At 40.0% G+C, this 26,450-nt stretch overlaps 1 protein-coding gene across 3 annotated transcripts in view; it reads left to right on the forward strand.

Annotated features, from left to right (window-relative positions):
* The window catches only part of FHOD3 (formin homology 2 domain containing 3), a 390,937-nt gene that overhangs the window by 154,236 nt on the left and 210,251 nt on the right, over positions 1–26,450 (forward strand). For all 3 annotated transcript variants that reach the window (XM_030444367.1, XM_030444368.1, XM_030444369.1), the window contains exon 4: positions 22,645–22,712. In XM_030444367.1, the coding sequence (XP_030300227.1) occupies positions 22,645–22,712 (68 nt within the window). The remainder of the gene's footprint in view (positions 1–22,644; positions 22,713–26,450) is intronic.

A 26,450-nucleotide genomic window follows, 5' to 3' on the forward strand; every position in this document is an offset into this window, starting at 1 on the left:
TAGGGTCATCTGAGAATTTGCTAATGGTGGCCTCAATCCCCTCATCTAAACCATCAGTGAAGATATTAAACAGAACTGGGCCCAACACTGATCCCTGGGGGACGCCACAGGTGAGTGGCCGCCAATTGGATCAGCACCGTTCAGCACCACTCTCTGGGGCCCTACAGCAGTTCCTAACCCAGCACAGAGTGCTCCTGTCTGAGCCCTGGGCTGACAGCTTTTTCAGGAGAATGCTGTGGGAGACAGTGTCAAAGGCTTTGCTGAAGTCCAGGCAGACTCCATCCACAGCCTTCCCCTCATCCACCAGGTGGGTCCCCTGAGCATAAAAGGAGATCAGGTTGGTCAGACAGGACCTGCCCTGATCCCCTGTCCATCCTGTAGGTGCTGTGTGATTGCCCCCAGAATGATCTGCTCCATAACCCTGCCAGGCACTGAGGTCAGGCTGACAGACCTGGAGTTTCCTGGGTCCTCCGTTGTCCATTTTTGTGGATTGGTGTGACATTCACCAACTTCCAATCATCTGGGACCTTCCCAGTGAGCCAGGACTGTGGGTAAATGATGGAGAGTCTCTTGGCGAGCTCTTCCCAAGCTCCCTCACCATCCTCTGGTCTTACAGACTTATGAGGATCCAAGTGGCTCAGCAGGTCCCTAACTGTTCCCTCCAGGATTACAGGGGAGCTCCTCAGCTTCCTATTGCTCTGTACTCTTTCTTCCTCACCATTTCATTGGATCTAATTCTTTCTGGGTAAATCCTGCCTCTTTGTTTTAAGACAGCTGTAGTGTCAGGCCCAGTCAGACTGTGCTGTCCCTATTGCCTTGAAGTCAATATTTCAAATATAAAATAGCCATCAAGTCTTTTCTTTGGTTCCTCTGGCTGGGGATAGCATGAAAACAAAAGTTTTAAGTTCTGGGCTTTTGTCTAAGAGAGCCAAATGAGTAGATGATTTCACAAATCCAGCCAAGGGCTTGTCATGAAAGTTACTTTTGACTGAAAAGTTTCAATAAAAGAGAGGAAAGTGCAAGTGTGTGAGGAAAATGTGTGTGTATTCTATCCCTGTAACTTTCCTAAATTTGTATCAGCTTTGTAGTAATTTTCTGTCTTTGTTTTGTAGATGGAGGGGGCGGGGGGGAGATTGGTTTTGCCTTCACTTAATCTCTGCAGATTTAGGCAGAACTTCGCCTGTGGATTCTCTGTGGTTGGTGTATAGAAGGAAGGAGAGAGTTTCTCCTGCAGAGACTGCAAACTGGCATGATGTCAGCTTGTGCTGCTGCACCTGCAGCCCTATGGAGGAGTGGTAAATGCAGCTGTGTGAAGTCATTCCCATGGCAAAGCACTTACACAGATCTGTTTGCATATCTTTTACTTTGACCTTCGTAAAGCAGTCTGAGAGAAGACAAAAACATGACCAGGAGATGCAGAGACATTTTAATCTAGCAAAAATGGTTTTGGTGGGTAGGTAGTGCAGTGATGATCTGCAGGCTGTAGCCTAGGAAACAATCTTTCTTCTACCTGCAAAGGATTTCTTTTGCTCAGGATTTTCACAGGACAGCATCTCAAAGGAAACACTCCTTGCAGTTTACCTGTAGTTTAACATTAAGAAAGTAACTGCCAGGGAAAATTGAAGCCAGATACCAGGCAGCTAGGATTACTGACTGATTTAACCTGCCTCTGACAGCACATGTAGCATGGCTAGAGTGATCCAGCTTCAGAAATGCTGATTTCTTTAGGCAAATTCTGATGTAATGACAGAAAAATGGTGCTTGATTTTAATTGCATAATAAAGTCTCGGGGTTTTTTGATAGTCTGTAGAGAGAGCACGTTTACCATGTTCAGGCTCATCTGCAGATCCAGGGGTCAGGGAGTAATTGAATGTGAAGTTCAGGTCCTGGGTCACTTCTCACATGAACTTTGGGTGTTTTTGTTTTTTAATATTTTTTTCATGACATTTTTCTAGCTTCAGAGATCTTTGAAGGGAGCTGATTTTCTGATTGCATTTAACTACCCATCTTGTTTATTCATGTTATTTTCCTTATCATCTGTAGACTGTAATCTGTCTGTTGTGTCATCTATTCATGCTGGGAAGCAGGTCAGCATACCAAAGTAAAGGCAGTTGCAGTGGGTATTGCTTTACATCTTTCAGAAAAACACATTTTTTCAGTGAAACATCTCTTTTGGTATTCAACTATCTGATAGATTACTACCATATTATTGGTGGATGAAAACAGCTATGTTTTTTGATCAAAAGTGTAACTAAAATGAAAACACCAGATAGATGCAAATGGCACAGTATACTTCGATTATTTGTGTGTGTTTGTATGCACGCGTATGGTAAACATTCCCCCAAAAATTCTTGTGAGTTCATCTTGCATGATTGCTTAGTATTGATGATGGGCTTGAGACAGAGCGCATAAATCTGTGTAATTCCTGCTTATCCATAGTATCCATAGTATATGATGTCCTGAGGAATTCTGCAAGGTGTGTTGTGCCCTTGAAAGGAACAGGATGTATGGAAGTATTTAAAAGTCTGACTATCTTTGGCAGTGTAACCACTGTAACTAACCCAGATCTTCCACAGCTAAAAGATCACTCTAAAAACATACTGCTAGGCTATGGGAAGTGAGCTGGTACAGGTATCATTCATAATTATGCTTCCTGTCCTTCATTAATTTCCAGATTTGATCTGCTAAGCCCAGTTAGAATGGGGTTTAGTTCTGATTTTGCTTTGTTGCCTGTCTTGTCATGAGAAAGCTTTGCTAAGTGTTGAAGAAGCAAACCAGAAATTGAAAGTATGAATTATTTGTAGCTAATAAATTAGATATTGAACAGGTTTTTCCCTCTGAATTCCTGTCCAGGTCAATAGCAAGTCAGAAATTAAGAAGGAAATAAGATAATGAAAATTAGTGTTTCAGTAGTGTTCTCCTTTTTCACTTGTTGAAAGGTTTGCTTTGGGGCTCCTCTCTTTCCTGAGCTATCAGCACAGGCTGTTGAGGTGTCTACAGGAGAAAAATGTGGATCACAGAAGCCAGCAGCACTGTGTTTTTGCATCACAAAGTGTGTTATATCTCTGTTCCAACAAGGCTGGGGTTGGCATCTTGAATCAAAGCTTGCAGAGCAGGGATTCACAGGGCGCATGTGCAAGAGAACATGCTCCCAGTGCCATGCGCCTTGACAGCCAGGTCTTTTTGCTCTGGATTGTTCCCAGCCAAATGTCTGTCCTAGTTTAACCCTGAGCTGGCAATTAAACAAATGACAGATGCTCTCTCTTAACCCCTTTCCCCTCCCCTACAGGGAAATGAGAGAGAATAAGGGAGAGACTTACAGTCTGGAAACTAAACTACGCAGCTTTAATGAAGCAGTAGTGATGAAAAGGGAAATAATGAAAAAGAGATATGTCTCCCCCCTCAAATTATATATCACCACCAAGGTTGAAGGGCAGGCCTTGGAAAAGTCCCAGGCTGGCCTCTTGGAATCAGCCGCAGATGGGAGTTGGATGCAGGAACACATGGATTCAGGAGGCCATGGATCAGGATCAAACACAGATGAATGGATGGAGTCCTCACAGAATGCTGGCTGTGGATGAAGAGCTTGTGATGTCTCAAATTTATACCAAGTATGGGGATGAAATACTTCATTTAGTCAATTTTGGTCACCTGGCTGGGCTGCTCCTCCCCAAAGGGTTGTAGGTGTGACCTTCTATTTCCTTTTGTTTCTAAAGCATAAAATGTTTTTCAGAACCAAGCAGTGGCCTTGGCCCAGCAGTAACTATAGACCTTGAGAATTATCAGTCCTAGAAGCAGAAATATGATGGTAATTTCATCAAGTGAAGCTACTTAGAAGACTTAACTGAAAAGTAAAATTACTAGAAAGAAAGTTGGTTCTATCCTGGCTCAAACCAGAATTTTGTCCCAGGGGTACGAGGTGCAGAGCTTGCCTCCTTGGCTGGTGGGTGGTTGCTGGATATCTTGAAGCAGTGCCACATGGGGAAACAAGTCAGCCTGGAGAACTCTGGTGTAACGGCCTGAGTGAAAATGAAGGAGAAGAGAAGGTGCAGTGGGTGTTGCTGGCGGGTGTGTGTCTGTTCAAAGGGAAGTGGGGACTTGCTAGTGAGGGAACCACATAGAGAGCTGGCAGCTCTCTTACAAGGAAGAGGCCGTGGAAAAGAGCGATGGGGAAGGGCTGCCAGAGCCAGGTGGGATCACGCATCCCTTTGGCACCAGCAGGCCCATCCCTAGCGAGGGCAGAGTGTTTGCATGGCCGCACTAATGTTTTAGGGCAGGACCAAGCCCCTGGCAGTTCAGTGAAGCTGGGCAGAGGCATGGGGAGCATTGCCTGCTTCCTTGCTGCAGTTTCTGACCTGGGGAGTTGAGTGGTGAGGGTGGCACAGGAGTGGCATTGAAAGCAGCATGCTGGGTAGGGCTGTCTGAACACAAGAACCTTCTGTACTCATCCTTCTCCAGTAGGTGCTTGGCTGTCCCCTCCTGCCTTGGGGAGAGCAAAGTGGGCAGATGCTTGTACAGGGGGCAGGCAGAAGGGCAAAAGGCAAAGACAGGGCATGTGCCTTGCACAAGATTACGTGCTCTCCAAAATGTCCACCTGTTTGGAAGGTGCTAACACACCTGTCTGTGGCTAATGTCTGTGCTTTATGAATGGATCCGAAAAAGCAAGTGACTCTTAGGCACCTCTGATGATCTGAACTGTAGGGGTTTGTTCTGACCAAAGTTAAAACTGCTTCATCCTGCAGAACGTGCCTCACTTGTAAGACAAGAGAGAGATGTGCCAGCTCCCCCTCTCCTCTCAGCTATTATTTCTCAACAAAAGTTCCTGAAAAATAAGCCTTATGTCACAGGAAAAGGACAGTTTTCTCTCTAGGATTTATTTAATTTGATTAGCTGTTTTTGCTGTTAATTAAACTATTAAGTACTCCAAGAGGGAGACTTGCCAACCTTCCCAAGGCATGCACAATGAAGTTGAAGGAAAAGTAACCATCCTCTACTGACTCATGGCCTGTGAAAAAACAGAGGAGAAGATGTAAATAATGCAGATATGCTTTATAAAGACAGCAGTCAGGGTAAGCCAAAGTTGCCTCCCTTATTTTTCTTTAATTGTGTTATAGGAAATGGTTTTGATTGTTTTATTTCCTAGTAGTCACATCCTTATTAGCCTTGTGTTTTTCCTTCTCATATGTCTCCTGAGGGCTGTGTTCTATGTGGGAATTTCTAGCCTGTAAAACCTAAAAACTTGTGACAGAAAACCACTTCATAATTTATAGAATCATTAGTCACTGATAGTCTGTGTTCTTGCCTGCTCATCTTATGGTGAAGTATCCCATGTTTTATTGTTGATGTGGACAATGTTAGAGAGGATTATTTGGCCTTTTACTGGCTATTTATGATTTTATTTCTCTTCATAAATTAAATGTTCCCTTTATTTTAAGAAAGAACTTTTCAAAAGGCCAGAGTGAAGGGACTGAGAGAACACTGTTGTTCTCTTCAGATGCAAATTCTTTTCTCCCTCTTTCTTCTCTTCCTCTGTGCATGAGTGGCATAGCACAGCTTGCCTGAAGTTTCAGCCCCCTGTTGCAGGGATCCCTGTGACATTACCTTTGTAGTTAAATCTGCACATTCCTTTTTTTCTTTTGCCAGTCTCCGAAGCTGATGAAATCATTGTAGATTGTTCTCACTTGAACCCTGGTTTTGTTTTGGAGAAAAGTCCACCACATTTTTTTTTTCTTTCTTCATAACTGTATACATTTTCAGAAAAAAATATCATCTGTGTGCCATTAGAGATTATTCATATTCATTTTGTTTCTCTGTTTTATTGGTTTGATTCCTAAATGTTATCAGAGAGTTAGAGCTGAGCTCTTTTAATTCAAATGGCATAGTGCCCAATCCTCTGAGATTAGCTGGCAAGTGATTCTGGGCATGATGCCACCTGGCATTCCTCAGAAAGGGGCTGCTAATATAACACCGGAAAAAAATAAGATTGTTCCAGACATGCACACCCCTGAAGTCGCAGGGAGCAAGGAGTGACAGAGATTTCACAAACACACCCAATATTCTGTGGCACAGCTTGGAAACTGCTCAGGAAATGCCATCCTAATACCTCCTCAGAAAAATGATATTGACGTAAAGGTCCTTGGAGTACAAATTGATTTTTCCTTTCTAAAATTCATGGTTGCAATGCACATTTCTCATTTTTTTCAGCACTTTGGCTCCAGGTTGGGCTCTCTGGGAATCCTGCAATGAAGTTTGGGCTCTGTGAGCTCTCAGCATTTTAGGACCTGGAATTTGTGCTCCTGTAAATTTGCCTCACTATGGTGCAACCCACAGCTTCTCACAGGACCATCATAGGGCTGAAGACCCTGTCCTTGCTGGGTCCTCAGCTATAATTAATCTAATAAACCTCACTGTGATCCTGTCTTTTTTCTAAAAAAGTTTGTTGGCTGTGAGAGACTTTGAATGTAATGTTTCCCAATATTTTACAATTTTTCTTTCATTGGAAAAGCTCCAAAAAAGCTCGATTGCTGGATAAATAGGTCCCAAGACATTTAAGGCTTTATAGGTCTAGACTACCATCTTAAAACTAGCAGGCTACCCAGGCAGATTGTGCATCACATATTTAATATGCTTATGACTTAAAATGCTACGTAACAAGAGAGTTGCCAAATTCTGCACCATCTGAAGTTTTCTGCACACACTTGAGTGGCTGTCTCAGATAGCATGTGGCAACAGCTCTGGGACACTGATTTGCATAAAAAGTCTATCCAAGAGTAATAAAAAAAATATAAAGTAAGAAATATTTATTCAGTCCAAATATTTTTTTGTTTTATTAAGGTGTTTTATCAAGGTATTTTGTCCCTGCAGCTTAACTTTCTGCTTGCTTTATGGAGGATTAATACTGGTTGCAAACCAGAAGCTCCACTAAAGCATCCTAGAGCAACTGGTTATTTCTTCATGGTTTTCCTTCCGTAGACAGTAGTAATGATGTCCTGTGCTTCTTCTAAAAAAAACCCAGCACATTTCTCTGTTTTTTCTGAATGTAATAGGAGACAATCAGATGTCCAAATCCTCTTGTTTTCTTGCTGGAGCTGCCTTCTGTACTCATCCCCTGTCATCCCCTTTATTTTCCAGTGGCTCTGTATTGACTCTGAATAGACTTCAGAAATAAAGATGGTGTGGGGGTTGGAGGAAGGCAAAGGGATCAGATTTGTGCGGGTCCTCAAAAGGTAAAGGTTCTCAAAGGCAGTGGCAAAGATCGAGTTGACTTAAGAGGAGAGTTTTAATTCACAGTTTACTGCTTTGGCTTCTTGGGCCTCATTCTGCCAGGACACATCTTTCCTTGCAAGATTTCCTTAAATTGTGTGTAATTTGGTCTCTGTGTTTCTTGGCTGCCAATTAGCACCAACACATCATAAACATACAAAACTAAATCACTTCTTTTAAAAATAGAGAAGTGATATAGCATTCCTTTCAGATTCAATCTGACAACAAATAACTGGATTTCTCAAATAGGAAAGGATAGGGAGTTAATTATTTACTCTTAAGGTCTGTACTAAACAAGCTGTGCTGTCAAGCAATACTGTGATAATGTAGTTCATAATGTTGGTTCATGCAGTTCTTCAAGAGGGGAAAAAAAGAAAAAGTAACATATGAGACAGTCAAACCATGCAGTAAACAGTTGTGGGTTTGTCAGGATCAATGGATCTTGAAGTATTGTGGCATATATGACACTCTCTGAACTACTTTTTTTTTTTTTTTTTTTTTTTTTTTTTTTTAACCTGGAAAGCCAATTAGGAATGCTGAAGGGAGGATCTGATCTTTTTAATGTTCTTTCACATCCTGGCTGTTTGGTTGCTTCAGTTTTGTGGTTGTAGGCTTATGACAGTATGATTAATGAGCAATGCAAACTATGCCAAAAAAAAAAAAAAAAAAAAAAAAAAAAAAAAAAAAAAGAGAGAGAGGACAATGAAAGATCTTCCTTCTGGAAAAGACAAGAAATAAAAAGGCAATATAGTACTTGTGTGAAGTAATCACAGAAAGTAGAACAGTTTTTCCTTTCCAGTTGTAGAATCTAACTCCAAACTACATTCATTGACTTAGCACACATAATGCTTACACTAAGTGGATGTTTGGATGTATGGATTTTATGTTACTAGTTTTTCTACGGCTGGGAATTAAAAAAAAAAAATTGCATTAAGTAGCTGAATGAGTGTAGTATATGTGTTGTATGCTTGCATCAGCTTTGTCAAGTGAATGAGAAACTGTACAGAACTGTGTGAAGACTTTCACACAGTCCTTGGTGTTGGATGGCATCACTAGAGATTGACTTGTCCAATTCCCCTGCTCCAAGCTGGGTCAGCCAGAGCAGGTTGCTCAAGACTGAGTCCAGTCAGGTATTGAATACCTCAAAGGATAAAGACTCCAGAGCTGGCTGGTTGTTTTAATTCATATACAAAATAAATCTTTATATTTGATTTAGCTGATCTGGTAAGAAACACAAAAATTCCTTGCTAGCTGAGGAAAAGAAAGGGTACCTTCATGCACACTGTTGTTATAAATCTATTTACATATAAGCCATATTGAATCTGTCATGTTATTTCCTCAGTGAAGTCATGAGGGCTGCACAAATCCATGAGTGCTCATGAAGGGTCAACCCAGAGTAAGTGTCTGGTGCTCATGGTGCCAACCACTGCGTGTGTACTTTGCTGAGCCAGCTTTGTTGTTCAGGAATCACTGAGTGCATACATGATTGTGATAAGTAGCTAAGGTTATCTAATATTGTTACTAAAACCTTTAATTTCATGGCCTTAAGATTTATCAGGAGCCATTTATTTTCATCACTAAGCCAAACTGCCCATTCTGAGAGACGGGACAGAAATTGGAAATCTTGACTGACAGAAATCAGTCAGGATGAGAACTTCCACATCTTCATATACTTGAAGAATGTCGGCTGGTTGCTTAGGGATGCAAGTAAGGAAATCTGAGTATTCATCCAGCTGACAGAGCCAGTGGTTAACTTTTCTGATACAACCTTTGCAGAAAGAACTGTTCTGTTCCTGCTACTGGAAATGGTAACACACTGGTACTCATAGCTGTATTCTTTTAGGCTACAGTAAGAAAATGGCAATTATTCATGTTTTAGCAGAGAGACTACTGTTCTGCACTGGGAGACAGGCTTTTGCTTCTCAGTAAATTGCTGTTTTCATGGGCTTGCCTCCCAAGAAAAATTACTTTTAAATATCAGCAGACAGCAGGGGTTGAGGAGAGCTTCATTGTAGGTGAGTGATGCAGGATCAATTGAAGCACTTGATGTAGCACATCAAGAAAGACTGAGCAACACTCTGGTGTGTGAGTATCTTTAATATCAGTGCTTGCCTGTATTTTTCTTGATGGACTTCAGAGTCAGCCCTAGTTATCACATACGCAGTCCTTGAGTTACCATACGCATTCAACACTGGAAATTATGGTAGGTGTAGCTGAGAAGAATAGTAAAGCAGAAGGAGCAGGGACACAGAATTTGTCATTTCTGAAGAGTTAACTGTAGCTTTGACTTGCTTATAACCTGTGTGGGAACTGATATAACCCTAGATTAGGCTAGCAGAGCAGAAGGACCACAGCTGGGCATCAAGGGTCACTATGCTTGTCCAGTTCTCCATAAATACAAGAGAAAGGAAGGCACCAACGTGGGAAGGACCTTACATTTTGCATAGAGAAACACTTTGCATAGCATTTGACTATATTTTTATTACAAGGGGCAGTTTCCAATCCATGTGGCAATTAAGCTTTTCTCATCATATGGCTCCTCCTAAAAATAAACTATTGCATTTATATGCTTATAATATGCATTAAAAATATTTATGATTTATATGTAAAAATAAATGCATATTATATATAACTAAAGTGTGTATACATTATGTGTGTGTATATTTAGTATGTGTGTGGATGTAGTTGATATTCTCCTGATTAACTAGGTGATTAGAGCTAGAGCTTTTCCAAGCCAGTGACTGAATTAATAATGAGCAGAGAAAAATTTAGTATAGCTGAACACTTTCGTGTGGCTTTGGTCAAATTACTTAGAAGCAGGAATAATCAGCGGCTGAATTAAGTGAGAGGCCTGATACATACTGGAAAACCTCCATCGTTTGTCAGATGTTTTACAACTGTGATGAATGAGTTTGGATAAATAACAGGAACATGTGTTAAACAAGTTCAGGCCAAGTGCCGCACAGTACGGTAAACAGAAGGAATGTTTGAAAATATAAATGGATGGTAGGTGGTATGTGGAGAGTGCTGGGAGGATAGCCTCTGGGGAGGGTAGAAGGAAGAATCTTCTTTATGTGCTTCAGAAATAGCTTTTTATTGTTGTTACTGTTTTTAGCAAATACAGATGGAGAGGTTTGCTGGTACTAAAAAAAGGATTATTTGGGTTGTTCAGCTGTTAAGCCACAAACATTGTGTTTCATGCCCACTGTAAACTTGCCTGAGAACTCCCCTGAACCGGCACAGGACTGAGCCATGTGGAAAGGAACCCAGTAACTTGAGGGGCTTTTCATTTAAGTTCTGTTTGTTGGAAAAAAACTACTAATATGAAGGACATGGGATTAAACAGAAGTGGGAGATCAGTCTGAGTAAGGGTAGGAGTCTTCCAGGGTCTGTCTAACTTCCCTGTTTTCAGACAGTGAGAGAAGTGAAGAGCTGGTGCACCAAAGGGGTAGCATGGTGTTGCCTGGGGAGGCAACACCCGACTTCTATTTCAGCAGGGAAAATCTGTGCCAGAGCAGCAAGTCATTTTGTCTATGAGCTTCTCTCTTGCTGCTATGTAGAACCTGTGTGGCTAATGCACTTAAGCAAACCACTGATTTCCAGATGCAACAGAGAAGCATTTGTCCCAGAAGCTATTTGTTGTATTTGTGAAATGATTGCTTAGATATTTGCTCACTCTTGCATCCAACCATACTGCTTTGGAGCCTGGCAGTTTCTCTCATCTTGTTCCTGGAAAATCTGGGTTACTTTTCACCTGAGGAAATGGCGTAGAAATTCCAAAAGTTAAGCTCCCACTTGATGAACATAGTGTTTTATCAGTCTTTTCTTGAATGTAATATGTGTGACTTTGGTCAGACCTTCCCCCCCTTCATGCTAATCGTAGTACTTGGTAAGGAGAGTTGTAGCCCGCTTTCACCAAATTTTTATAAGGATGTGAAGTACCTAAGTACTTCCACTGCTAAATCTTCACAGTGTAATGTACAGATACTGAAGAGAGTATGAAGGTGCTGGAGAAGCCTTCATATTCACAACAATCTGAGTGGTAATAAAACGCAGCAATTTAATCCCAGATAAACTACACAGGAGGAAAGGATAGCAACTGCAGTGCTCTGTTGCAGGGCTGTTGAGTGTGGCCTGTGAAGGATGAGACTGTTGGCTCCCCCGTGGTGTCACCTCCCTTCCTTACATCTGTTAAGTTTATAATGGTCCCTTCTCAGAGATTCTGGGGTGCCTGTTCCTGTCCCTCTTGCTGTAAGGAAGAGTAATGCAGATGCAGTAGCATTGCTCCAGTCTCCTGCCAGCAGGACCCAGGAGATGGCAAGGCCCATGGTGCAGGGCTGGGAGGTGAGATGTCCAGCAGAGAGCAGGGACCTGCCCAGACTACTGCACAAGGACTGGACACGTGCTTGACCTGGCATCTGCATCTGATGAGATTCATGCACTGGCATGGATTTACCTCGAGATCTTAGTGGTTCTGTTCCAATGTATTCCTTCCCCTTGCCAAAATGGTGTGTTTTTCATGTGTTCCAGCAATTTCAGAATGATGGGAAACTTGCTGACCCTGAATTACTTTGACATCTGCTAAAAGTATTTGTGCTGCACTATCCTTCTGCTCGTCTGATATTTCTTCATTCCCTTTCTGTTACAAATCATCCTCTGTTAACTTAATTTCTGTTAACTATGTCCTTCAGGTATTCTAAATAAACATTCTTCCAAGAACCCCAAAACACATTAAGACATATGGAAAAATACAGATCAAGTTTTTTGAGCAAACTTTGTTAATTAGCATGATGGTTTTGACTTGAGATCACGTCTGCTACAAACTATGAGAGTATAACCTTAAGGAATCATTTATTGCTATGTGACTTTGATACTAAAGCAAAACCAACCCTTAGTCTGTTGAAATGCTCTTTATCCTCATTACTGAAAGTCAGTAAAGCCTCAGCTGGATTGCTATGTCTGGGTTTGGGCAGTTGAATTACTGTGTCTGGGTTTGGACATTTAAAGATGCAAATTTGTTAAAGGATGTATACAAAACCAAGAAGGACTACCAGATGTTTAGGAAAGATAAGGTGCAAGTCCAGTTTTTTAACACAAAGTAGAGGCGTTTATCTGGAGGCATTACAAGACTTTTCACACTGGGAAGGTCTGAAAATTAAATTTAAATTTATAAAAAGGTAATCAATATTATCATCAGTAAATGTAATGAAATACTGAAATTTGAATCCTGTAGATTCTGTGGCATTCACACTAGAATTCTTTGCATATTCTGTTTTTCTAATTAATTTTGGGGAGAAATCCTGTAGGTGAAGCTCCACTGGAATCAAGTGCCCCCTCCAGCAGCTTTCCAGAAGGGATCTTTGTAACCTTATAGCTGATGCTCCTGAGCAATGTGAAGAATAAATACTCATCCTTAATGTATGTCTCAGTCACAGGCATATCTATTGCTTCTTGTATGTGAGGACTTTATGGTGGATGCTTGGTCCAGGCCACTCCAAATGGTCAAAAAAATCCCCAGCATTGATTTGGAACCTTGTTACTCCCAACACTGTGGCTGTGAGACTGGAGAGTCTCATAAGCATATGGATGATGCAGGCTCAGGTATTTAAAGATGCCCATGCCATTGCAGTTGCTAGCAGCAGAGGAAAATCAGTGTTATGAGATTTTTAGCATCAGCTGTTAATATGCTTGTACCTGTTGTCTTGCTATCAGATGAGTGGTCCGTGCTGGCTGCCTAAATTTTCAGACAATCTCTGAGAGGGTTGAATCCATGCTGTTAATTAGGAGGCTGCATCCTCTGAGGTTCAAAAGCTGGTAAGTCCTGATGCAGTCCCTGCACATGGACTGGGATCACTGGAACAACCTGGTCTTGGAGACAGTCTCTGACGTATTTCAGCATTTCTTACACTACAGTAAAAGTTGGTCTGAACTTGAAGCTCAGGAGCTCATTCACGTGCTTGGCACAAGCCTGTGAGATCTTTGTGCTCAAATCTTTTACCTGTTGCCAAGCTGTCAGCACAGGTAAGGCATAATTCTAGAGCTAGAGGGTATGTGCTTAAATTTTTTTTTTTTTTTAATAGGTTGCTCTAATTTACTTGCAGCTCTCTGTCTACTAATACCAATTGAGCATGCAGAGCAGTATGTTGGCACTGAGTTTGGAATAAAACCAGAAAATTTAAATCATGACCAGCATGTTGTTATTAAGTACTTGTAATCCAAGAGGTACTGATGTGCTTGTTCAAGCACAAGCATACAGGTCACCAATCGCAAGACCTAGTTGTAAACTGGCACAAATGTAAAAGATTGGTCTCACTGTACTTTTGTTATGATTATTTTTTAGTCACACTTTGGCTACAGTAATCTCTAAAGAAAGCAGTAAGTTCTTCTATATTCTTTTCTAACAATTTTCTCTGGCCCTATTCTCTTGAATTATATAACCTATATTTTAGTATAACAACTACTTTCCTGCTGTATTACTCTCTAGGGAACTATTTTGCATTAGTAAGGGGATGAACAAGATGACCTCTTAAGTCTTTTCCATCACCACTTACTGTAATACAGTGCTATAATATTTGACCCTGTTACGCAGCCTTTTCCCTTCTGTAACCCTTTGACTTTTACAGAAGAGCAGCCACAGTATTTTTGTACATGCAGAAGTGCCTTGCTTTGAAGTTATCAACCCAAAGTACTGTTTCCTGTACTTCAGAACTAAAGAGTGTAGCAGTGCCTTTTGCATTCAAGTGGAGAGGACCTGTATAAATAAATCATTGAGGAGAAGAACACTACAGTGCCTGTTCCATAGCTGGGATAAAGAGGCTGAAGAGGCAGAGGATCTTTTTTTGCTTTATGTGTTGGCAGGGATGTAACTTTTGAATATGCCTTTCTAGTGTTGCTTTTTATATCAAGAAAGGAAGGAAGAAGACCAAACTGCTTGAGCAATTTGAGATCTCTAGTATGTCCTCAGACCTATGGTGTGTACTTACGTTGCTGGCATTTTTTCCAACAGCAGGCTTTCTCCTGGAATGGGAAATGTAACTGTAAAGGGTAAACTGGAGCTTGCAAAATCAGAAAGGATATCTTGTGAAAGAAGTAATTTGGGAATGGAAAGAAAAGCTGTGGCTCTATTCAACTGATGGGCAGATTCAAAGGTGCCTTGCTGTTCCAGTTTGTTCACAGCTTTCAGCTCAGAGAGGGCAGCAGATGATTTTTGTGGCCTAGGCCTGGCAATAATTTCTCCTCCTCCAGCTTGACCATAAAAGGCAGTTATAAATTTTTTTTTCAATGAGCCCCCCTTGCATTTTCTTTATCTGCCCAGAGACGTGTGATTTATAAATCCTGGGGTATTTTAGTCATTTAAACGCTTGAGCCATTCTGGTGTCTTGGGATTGTTTCTGCTACTTTCTCTGCTGTCTTGTGGTTTCTTGTTACCTCTGGGTTTGAACACCCCTTTCTAATTTTTACGTCATAATTTAAGTAAAAGCTGCTGTTGTGCTTTTTGTCACTTATGTCCTTTCTACCACAGTAGCAATAGAAGTGAGCTGAGATGGGTTTCTGCAGTACAGAGTTGGGATAACAATAGAGAAGACACGAAGACACAAGTATAAAACCAATGGAAAAAGGAGTAGCCTTTTCTGTCAGTCAGATTCACCCTGCTCTCAGCCCACATCATCTTAAATGTCCTCTTTCACTTGCTTGTAAGTGGGGCCTTAATACATTGAGTAAGCCAGAAACGGAAATAGTGACAGCAAGTTTTGAGACCATCAGTGTTTAAGATCTTGGCATAATGCAGTGTAATATACAGAGGGTACCATCTTCTATAGCTGTAATCCCCGGGATCCAGCAGATGAAAACTAAGGTTTCCTGTTGCACGTAACTATATTAATACTTTCTGCATTTTAGCATCTCACTTTAGCATAAATCATTGGCATGTGTTTGTCATAGTGTGGACAGAGAATGTGACACATACTCTTCCTAGAACTACATATGTGTGGGATGAGTCAGCAGGAGCAAAGGGACAGTAATTTAGAGTTTTGTGAAGAATAAGTTGACTAGTGATTTATTCATGATACATGGTTTTCTTAAAGCCAAGCAGAGTAAACAGAAGTTTGGTATAAATGATTGAGAGGAGAAATCAGTTGATACCTGTTAGACCCTTCAACTATGATGAAGACTGGGAAGTCCCTTCTATCATCCTAATGAGTGAAAACCACCTTCCTTTAAATCTCACATACTAAGATTTTGCTGTAGTTTATCTGTATGTTGGTAACAAATAACAAGTTTTGACTAAAATCTGGAGCCAAGGGTGGGGGAGTCTCCAGGATGTTCAAGAATTATGTGATCAGAAAGAAAAGGGCCTCACCTGAAAGGATGATTACTCTTTCTCTGTCTTACAGAAATTACTGAGTTTCTCTCTGTCTTTCTGTGCTTCCTAATTCTGAAGTTAGCTCTCTGTAGGTGATCATTCAAGCATTACTGCTTTCTTTAAGCATTATTGTTTTCGCATTAGTGATACTCCAGACCTTCACCTCTCCTGCTATCTTTTCTCCTTCTTTCTGACTCCCCTCTGCTCTTCTATGCTTCTCTTCCCATCATTTCTCTGTTATTGCATGTCTCTGATTTCTCATTCTTGGGGTCATCATTTTTCACCTCAGTCTTCTGGTGTTTTCTTATTTTTACTCTTTTCCCTTCAAGTGATTGAACTTTATTTCATGTCTTTTGGCAATTTGGGAGCAAGAATCAGGGTACTCTTTGGGGAGGACACTTGCACTTGGAGGAGTGGATACATTTGTCACTGAATTTCAATATATTCTTGAGCTGACAGTTTTATGTTATTTCCTTTGAGATTGAAGTTAGGCACTTCAGAGAAACATTCTAAAAAAGTTAGCTGTGATCCCTCTTCCCAAAATGTGGGATTTCTGTCCTGTGTGGTCTCCCTATGGAAATCCAGAGGATTTTTTTCTTCTGGTTGCTTCTTGAAGCAGCACTAAAGCAGACTTCTGCCCTTGAAGAGGCAGGAAAGTACTTGAGAATGAGTGTACAGAACTGCTGTGAAGTATTGGCCACATCATTTATTTTAATTTCCCAGTGGAGGGCCTACCGTGGAATTGCCCTGTTTGCTTGTCCAAGCCCACCGGCTTCCCGGGGTTTGCAGGTTGCTCTTTGCACCTTCTGCTTTAAGCCTCTGCCACCGTGGCTTTAGGGAATGGGATAGGAAAGGATGTCCAAGGCTATTTTGTGGCTTCCCCTCCTCCCACTCCCCACCTGCAAGTCCTTTACAGAGAAAGGGAATAAAGATGCAGCTCAAAGAGAGCTCTTCTCATGTGCACATGTAATAGGATCCTCTCCCCACAAAGGATCCCCCTCTCCCACTGGGGGCAAAGGACCCTGCTCTCTGAGGGGACCCACTGTCCCAGCTAATTAGCTAAGCAGCTGCTCTGTGTCTGAATGAAAAGGAGGGGAGGGAGGTTTTGCTCTGATGGGAAGTCGTGGCAGCATTCCTCGGAGGCAGCCTGCACATTCCTACAAGGCAGTCGGTGCTTACGGTGGCGTGGGCTCAGCATTGCATGACCAGGCTTCCCAAAATCTGAACACAGCAACTTGCTTGGCCTCATGTCCTTTCTTGGTGGGAGAACCTTTCCCTAGATCAGTGGGAGAATATATAGCTTGAACTCACATGTGACAGGTTGTGCTAATTAATGCATAACCAACTATATATATATATGTATATATATAAACTGATCACATTCAGAGAAAAAAAAAGGATTTGTAATATGTGAAACGAAGTAATCTCAACAGAGGCAGCAATTGTGTTAATGAAATGATGGGCAATGTGCCTGTGAATGAATCTCTTCTCTGTGTATTTTCTAGGGGGTCTGGAACTAAAAAGGACAGTGCCTTGTCTGGCCAACACATTTATGACTAGATTTTGTGGACAAAAGGAAAATTAAAAGGAGCCTGTTCTTGGCACAGGACCAGGTCTTTTCTTAGAGGTCTGCTTTAGTTTGTTTGACGTACAGTGAAAGACTGGCACACTGCACTAATTAGTTTTATATACAGTTGTTTTATAGATCTGCAGCACTATATGTACCCATGGGCCCACTTCAGTAAACCAGTGAAGTCTACCAGGCTGCTTCCTGAAGTCTTTTCACAGGACTGGACCCAGATGCCTGCCTTCTTTCTATGCTTCTCAATTTTTTACCCGGTTTTATAATTGTGTAAATTCATTCAAACAAAATAACGTCCATTTAAAATTGGAATAGAGTGCAGTAATAAATTTGGATGTGTGGTCATTTGCATTGGCAGAAAGAGGGTTTTCTAATTGAATATTTTTATTTGTTCTGTTATTCGTCCCCCTCCTTCAGTGCTGGCAGAAACCTAGACAGTTCATTAAAATTCTAAAATATTGCTACTGTTACTATTGCTAATACTTCTTCCTAGTAAGCACATAAATAATCTTTTATTCATTGTTGCAGGAACAAGAATTAAGATTTTAATTCCTAAGTATGACCCAGTTTGCAAGGGGCTAGTGGAAGCCAGAGAATATTTCTACTTCTATCCCATGCCAGGCCTTTAGAAATGAATGGCAGGAAATGCTTAAGTGTCTTTTAATTAGATCTGCACCAGGTACCCTGCTAATGTAATCAAATGTGGAGTTGATCTCCCCTTTATGTTTTTGTAAGGAAAGAAGCTTCATCTTGAAATTACAGTTTAAAGAAAAGAGGCATGGATGGGAGACGTGGAGGTCATTCAGGCAGCAGCAAGTGAAGCAGAGCAACTCCCATTTGTGCTCAGCCAGATGTTCACGAGCCTTTGCCAATAGCTCAGAAGGCTGATGCTACATAAATTACTATATCCTAGGGACTAATTCAATGGGTGTGATGGAAGAGGAAGGGAGGAGGATGGTACCTGTCGGTCAGAGGTCAGGTGTAACACATGGGACTGAACCAAGCAATATTTAGCCAACTCTGTTTTTTCTTTTATTAGTGTGGATTAATTTTCCTGTAGAGAGCAGAAGAAAAGTCAATACTTTCATTAAGAATATAAAGACCAGTCATTATCTTATTTAAAGTCCCTTTTCCTAATGAATTCTGAGTTTCCTTCATCCTTGAAAATACCGAATCAGCTTTGAAAGCTATAAGTGGTCCAATAAAATAAAGATGTCTGAATGCTTCTCTTGCTTTCTGAAGAGTTACCAATTGCAACCCAGTCTGCCTTCCCTCCACCATTGTGTTTGTACCTAGAGAAATCCCTTTTCACCTCACCTGAGTTGTTTTCCTTTCCTCTGTAGGAAAGTCATTTTTACAAAAGTAAAAGCAAACAAAAACCTGGCGTAATAAATAATGTTTTTTTTTAGAGCATGAAGCCTTCTCCCAAAGAGGGTGCTGCTGGTGCAAGAAAATAGGCCCTTGCAGGTTTCTTCCTCTCATGCGTATCTGCTTTTACCACAAACCCTCTTATCTTTGAAGCTCTGCCTGTATAAACAAGTGGTGAGCTCTGGGAATCTGTCTCTCAAGAATATACACCTGTCAATCAAGATGTGAAGGATAATTTAACAAATGCAACTCTTCTGTGTTACAGAAAAGTAGATAAAACTCAAGCCCATGCCAGTATCTGGTTTTCTGTCAGATAGTTTCCATGGACTTGACTCTGATTTTGAATATTTGACGTTGGGGGTGCTGACATCCTTTGATTTCCCAGGATGTCATATGGTGTCAGGGTTAACAAAGTACTAACTCAGCATCCCAGTATTGCTCAATCAGTAGGAAACCCATGGGGGAACAGAGTGCCTTTTTTCTCATAAAATATAGAAATAAGCAGTGCCCTCTAGTGTTTGTTAAAATCAGAGGGAATCACCAGGAGAATTTTCTGCAAAAGATAGGCAAAGATGCAGATCCTTATTTCTTTAAAGAAAGTAGTAAAAGAGGACTGCAATAGCATGGCTTATGAGGACATAACTGAAAGGCAGTCATCCTAGATGTTTTGTCTTCTCTAATCTTGTAGTGTATGTATGTACAATAACCTGTGCCTGTACTGGAGTTGTGTTTTCCCAAAGGGCCAGTGATTTGTGAAGTTTCAAAGAGAGGTGTAGCAATTAGTCTACCTGAATTTCATAGGTTCAGTTTCTGGCAGAGAGCATCCCTAGTGTACATATTCAAACTTATTTACATGTTCTAACAGGCAGTGAGCAAGTAGGTCTTTTGTCCTGTCCATGGAGAAATTCAGGTTCTTTTGGTACTGCTGATTTTTCAAAACTGCAGGCATCATTTGTTTCAGTTCTCTGAAACAACTCCTCCAGGCTTGCACCAGGGGAATTACAGCCATCTCTATGCTTTAGCATGGAAGGCTCTTTCTCAGTCTGTTTAAAAGAGGGCAATGCATTAAATTGCTAATGTAAAACAGCAAGTGTTAAAAAGCACTTGCTATCTGGTTTCTGAATCGTGTTCAGTGTGAAAACATTGTAAGCAAACGTGCCTTTTCCTTTCTGGGGTTTTAATTTTATTTTCTGCTATAGAAAAAGTGCTTACGATTTTTTTATTGCCTTTCTGTTTCTGCTGATGCATTTTCATAGCCTTGTTTGCAGTCTGGGGCTCCTGGGATGAACCCGAGGTTTCTGTGGTGTTAAAGTTACTGTCGACAAATTGGAATCCTGTACAGCTTTGAGAGCAACTTACTGAGTGTCCCTGAGTTGTAATCTGGTGTATGCATTTATTGCTTTTTGAAAAACAGTATACAGAAATACAGTAAAATACAGGCTTTTATAAAGTGACCCACACAGTACTTTGGCTTACCCGGACTTTTCTGCCCTGCGTGAGGCTGGCCTTGGACTATAGTTTTCAAAACCAAGCCATCTTCTAATGCAAGATGACTCCAAGAAGTGACCTTCTTGCTTTCCTCCTTGGGTGATGCTCTGTGAATGTTTCTGGTGGCTGCCAGCACTATAAGAAGTAGGTGCCAAGACTTACGTAGACAGTCATTATATTGTCCATGTGTAAGAATATCAGGTGAAGAGGTTAGGAACTTGCATGTTTGAGCTGATTCAACAAGAATTAGGTCCACATGAGAAGGATCTGTGAATTTCTGTGTAGATTGCTGCACCTGGAAGTAGGTGTTAGAAATCAAGTGACTTACCTGGGCTGTTGCTCCTCTAAAGGATGTGAGATAGTAGTTACTGATTCTTCAGCTCTAGTGATAAACCCCTTTTTGAGCTGCTGTTATTAACTTCTGTCCTCTTTGCTACACACAAGCAGAGAAATGGTTTGTGCTGACTGCCAAGGATGATGTTATGCTCTGTGAAAAGACCAAGAAGAAAAATATTCAGCATTGTTCCTCTGAGATGTACCAAAAATCTGCACGCACCAATGAAAGCAACCAGCGTTCTGGTGTCATAACAATGGTTCATTAGGACTTTACCCTGGGCCTGGATGATGATTGTTCCTGTTTAAGACCAAGACCAACAGATGGCATTTGTTAGGACATTGATATTTATGTGCAAAGTTGCCAGCACTTCAAGAAGTGGTGCCTCTCTTAATTAAGATGATAATGTACTGCCTTGTTTGGAGAGATTCTGCTTGTAATGATGCTGGTGAATTATGAATAGAGGGAAATTAGTAATAACAAATGCCAGATGGAGGTATCTTTCAATGAGGAATATTTTGTGTAATATGGCATGTAAAGTTGACAGACTGGGTCTTAAAAGACCTTTATTTTTCTTTAAGATTTCCTGACAAAATTACTCTTTATCCTGCCAAGAAATGTAGTTTCACATGCCAGTGCATTTATAAGCAAGAGTAATTAAAGTATGCCTCTAAGTTTTGTGGCTTGAAGTGAAATATATTCATCCAATGTTTTGTCAGGAATCTATAAACAGTGCAAGCAAGGAGACAACTTATAACAACAATAGTTTTGCCAATTCTACACGTTCTGCCTTTGAAATCAGAGGCAATTAGGTATGAAAAAAACTACTTTCAAAGTTTACACAAAAAAGTGTAAGTCTTACTTAACTTTTACTTAACATTTTTCCTTTGGTTTAAGATGACTAGTGGGAATAAGAAATGTTTTTCTAAAATTAAAACTTGATTCTTTGAAAATTAAAACAACAATTCTTTGACTGAAGTAAAAAATTACTATTGAGTTGTAAATGCATCAAATCTTCATATGCTAGGCTTTTTTTCTAACTTCCTGAGAATGGGAAAAAAAATTAATTTGGTTTTGTAGTATAAAATAGTAGTTAAATGAGAAATAGACAAGGGAAACTCAGAAATAAAATTTTGGGAGTTGATATTTTGCTTTCTTATAAGAATATGGGCATTCCAGCTTTAATTTCATGACCTACAGGCCCCTGTCCTTTGCAGAGAAGGTCCTTTCATGATGATCTGTGAGTGAAGCAAAGTGTGTCATGGGAGGTGACAATGAAGATTTTATTTCCATTTTTAATTGTACTTGGATTGCATTAGTGTAATGAAATTATAGTTAGGACTGTAGCAGCATTGCATATAGTCTCTCTCTGTCATATATACCAAATGTAGTAGACCAGGAAGACTTCAAGAGCATGCCTTCTGCTCCATCTGTCCATAGTCATAAATGATGTCCAAATAATAAATAATAAACAATAATAAACTTGAGATGTACAGTTCAAAACTTCTTCTAAAGGCCCAGATGTTATGGGTAAGGTTCAAAAGAATAGCAGAGGAACTGCTTTTGTATTCGTTTCTATGAGTATGAATTAGGAGGGCAATAAACGAAGTAATATATTTCAGTGCTGGATGATGAAAAGAGGGCTTCTGCTTCTTTTAGGAAAACATCAAGATCAGTTTTCATGAGAATAAAACACTGTTTTGAATTATGCTTAGAACAGACTGTCCGACTATTTCTGGTATTAATGTGCATTGCCATTGCAGAAAGGATTTAACAATAGAAAGATGAGAACATGAGAAAAGAATGTCTAGAGGGAAGGCAGTCAAGGATGGGATTCAGTGGCTCTAGCTTTGATAACAAAGCAAAGAGTGCATTCAGTTGAGTCTTTTGATACTAATCTGGTACTATCAATAAACCCTAAATTTACCTTGTTGCAGAAAGAGCAGTATTTCTAGGCATTTTCAAAAACTCTGTAGTGTTGGTTCTCTCTGATTTTATTGAATCTATAAATTTACCTGGGTGATGCCACCTGAAGTTCTGAACAATAAACCCTGTTTTTACTTGCACTTTTTAACAAGTCCTCCATATATAAAAAACAAAACTGCTTTCTGTAACAGCAGTCTACCTGATGGCAAATGTGCACTGTGACTCTTCAACTCCTTTGAAATCTGTGCTGCTTTTTTTCCCATGTTGTTGGTTTTGCTTATGTTGAATATCTCTCTGTTTTTGTTTTTTTTTTTTCCTCAGAAAAACTTTACAATTCCAATGGACGGGAGCTGAGACGGGCACTTTTCTCTTTGAAACAAATATTTCAGGTGAGCAAATAATGGCTGTACAGTCTGTGATTTGAACATTAATTTTTAAAATTTTTAAAAATTTATCTAATGTAGAGAAAAAGAGTTTCTGGCAAAAGAGAATTTTAAGATTTCATTTGTAATGTGAACTTAACCTATTGCTTCTTAGTTGTTTTTTTTTTCCTTATGGTCTCCAAGCCTCCAGTTCCTTCTGTCTGTCAGCAGGCAGGACTAGATGTGGAACAGTGGCAGAGTATTGGAACCTGCCAGCAAAGGAAAGAAGAAAACTTTGGACACCTAGATGGAAACTTAGACTGCTTTTTAAACAGTAGTATTGAGGGGGAAGTGAAAAGAGGATCTAGGAAGCCATGGACTGGGATAATGTCCCAACATTGGCACAATAAGTGACAAACAGTCTAGATTTAAGCCACATCAAATATTGAAAAAGGGTGTGAGAGACATGGGACAGATCTGATGAGGAGACAAGATGTAATGGGAGAGCTCTACAGGAAATCATATTTAGATTGAGGTAAGAGGATGTGATTATTGGTTAGTCAAAAAGGTACTTCACAGAGCTGAGGGGAGGGTATGGTAGTGACTGATGAGTTTAAGCTTAAGGAAAGGCATGATTTGAATGTTAGTGTTCATATATGGAGTGTTCACATGGAGGAGACCTAAAATCAGCATCATTTTGAGTCCTGGGAGGAAGTAGCCAATGTGACAGGCAAGTGGTGTGGATGATAAGAAAGTGAATTATATTAAAAGCTTGGATTTCGGGTTGGTTTTACTGAGTAAGGGCAAGGACTCGGGAAAGTTGCAAGACTGGAAAGAAGCTTCTTGATGAGAACAAGTCAGGAAAAGTGAAAGCAAAGTGTCAGTAAGAACTACAATATACTGCCAGTGTGATCCTAAAATGGAATTCAGAAGAACACATTCCATTTCTGTAATTAAATATAAGTGAAATCAATAAGAAAAGCACTTTACCTCCTTTACTAGTGGATCCAAATGGAGGATGACAACGTGTGATGTTTTTCAGCTACAATATGTAGATGCAAGGGTTTCGTGCAGTTAGCTGAGCATTTTTTGTGTTGTTTTAAATAGACATTTATTCTAAGAAGAATGACAAGTTTTAGTGATTCTGCAAGACTGTAGAATTGCAGATTTCCAAAACATACCATTTTTTTTGCAGGTTTCAAAGTTAAGCATTCAGAACCTAGAAAAAAAAAAAAGAGAATGAAGATTTTCTGAACAATAGGAGTAGATGGTAAAGGGTGGACAATGTAATGGAAAATGTTGGTAGTTGAAGGTGTCGTATGGGTAAGAAAAAAGCCCTTGAATTTTGAAATATTTGGCCAGCTCCAAAACAATTCTCTTCTAGGCATTTCCAGGGAAAGACTGAGAGTCACAGTGATGCAAGTGGGTTTCCCTGTGAGCTTTCCAAGTTGGTGTACTGTGTTCTCAAAAGAAATGAGGCAGGTTTCCAAGAGTCTTCTGTGGTTTCTTCTCTTTTTGTTCACCTCAGCTGTTTCTGGGAAGTATTTATATTTCTCTGATTTTATGTACTCTGCAGGTTAACTGGGGTATTCATGCATATTTAGATGTGAGTGCTAAGCCTCTCTTCCCATCCAAACCACGTGTTGCATGCCTTCCATCATGACTTTTCCCGGTTTGGGTATTTATAGGTGTTCTCTTCCATGTAGGTTATTTGAAGTCCAGTAGTTATTTCTGAGCACCTAGTATTCAATGCTTTCAGTGGACACACCAGGAAGATCTCTGTCTTTTAGCTGATCACTTTTCACGGAAATGTTGTTTAGATACCATACTAAATTTAGCAGGAGTTGACTGGATTGAAGAGTAATGAGAGGGAGTGGAGAAGTTATGAGCATAGCTCCATATCTGTGTGTGCCTTTATATTTTTAGTGATGTCTGTCTGACAGTTTCAGAACATACTTGTCCTTGAAGTATTCAACTTCCCAGCTTCCTAATTTATGTGATGTGAAAAAGAATTTGAGAATTATGTGTTATCACTTTAAGTGTGGCTACTTTTGGTACAACTGCCTGTCACACACCTTTCAAAACAGTCTTCATGGAGTCTCAAAATACAGATTCTCACTGGTGAATAATTGAGAAGTCTTCCTCATGCTGGAGAATACTCAGGTCACATGTTCATGTATTTGAGGAAGTAGGCTTCAAACTAGAAAATGAGACCTTTGTATGATATCAATTCCTGTTTTCTTGGAAAATTCACCGTCTTTAACAATAGCTTCAAGGTATTGTGCAGTCTCTTATTTGGATTAAGTGTAAACAAGCCCAAATTTTACATCAAATATGAGTTCCATACTCATATTTGAGTCGGAGCTCTTGATTTTTCACACAAGGCCGCAGCGAAGCTTAGCGACATTTAGCAAAAGCAAGGCCTTTGTTTTAAATTTTACATGAAAGATTCATTTGGCAAGTCCAAGCTTGGAATTTCTCTTTGGTTTCTTCTGATGGGCTGTTTTTTGCAAAATGATAAAGGTTATGTGAGGCATTTTTCTTTGGCAGCAATGCCATTCTGTTCCTGTCATTCATTCTGACGGGTTAAGATAGCAGCACTCATGTTCTTTTCCTGGCCTGTGCTGCAGTATTCTTCATCTGATTTATCAGTTTGCCTTTTGACAAACAAGTAAGGAAAGAAATGTTCAAAGTAGAAGTGCACAAAACACTTAACCTTAAAAGAACTGAAGAAAAGGTATACAGGTATAACTGTCAACTGGTTGGAGTATGGTTTAGCTCCCTTTGGATGCATTTTCTGAGAGACTTCTGAGCTGCTTTGTTCTTGTTTTTATCAGAGGTTTGTGAATTTAGTGCAAATTGCTAAAAATTCCCAAAGACATCTGGGGCAAAATCCAGCTGAACAGGATTGCAGTTGAAAACTACTCTTGCACTTACTGATTGTGATATCACGAAGATAAAAATACTGCTGCTTAAAACAGTTAATTCAATATAAATCTTAACAGCAGAGAAACTGTAATATCTTTAAATAGTGCTGTGCAATTTACGTGATATTAAAGAAGTTTATTTAACAAGACCTCTGACATGACTGGCTGTAATATGAAGCAGGCATGTTTTAGAACCTATAAACAAAAGTGTGCCTTATAGTTACAAAGCGTGGTTTCAAATCATGCTGGCATCATTTTAAAATATGAAATAACTGGATGAGAATATGGTGTTATGAGGAAAATAAGAAAACTGTAAAACATGTTTCCACTCTATTGAAATATGTAATCATGTGTAAATCTGCTTCCTAAAGTTTTGGAAAATATTTTTAATCAATCAATGGATTAGGGGTTTTTTTTGGAAAACAGATCTGAAGGCTTTATTTTAAAGTTTTGAGGAAAAAAAGCCAGTTCTCCTTTAGAACTGTTTTCCCCGGTAAGTGTCCATTGACAAATGCATGAGATCTCCCACAATTTTCTTGAGGAGCCTAGATTCTTGCTTTGTGTCATGTTCAGAATATCAAGCAACACAGTTACAAGATTCTCTTACAGAATTTTCTTCTATTGTTCAGAAATTCATTAGTCATTGAACAATTCAGCTTTGTATAAAACACCACAAAGAACAGCTATGTAGGGGCCCTGGAAACATTAACTAGAAGGTGTTTGGATAGACACAATCTTATCAGTGAGTGAAATCAAACGTCACACACTTCAGCTGCTAAGGAGTCATCAATCATCCTTAAGAGAGCAGGAGTATTCTGTGTTTGCCTCATTGATCTTG

This window comes from Calypte anna, chromosome 2 (assembly GCF_003957555.1).
Source record: "Calypte anna isolate BGI_N300 chromosome 2, bCalAnn1_v1.p, whole genome shotgun sequence".
Classification (NCBI taxonomy): Eukaryota; Metazoa; Chordata; class Aves; order Apodiformes; family Trochilidae; genus Calypte; species Calypte anna.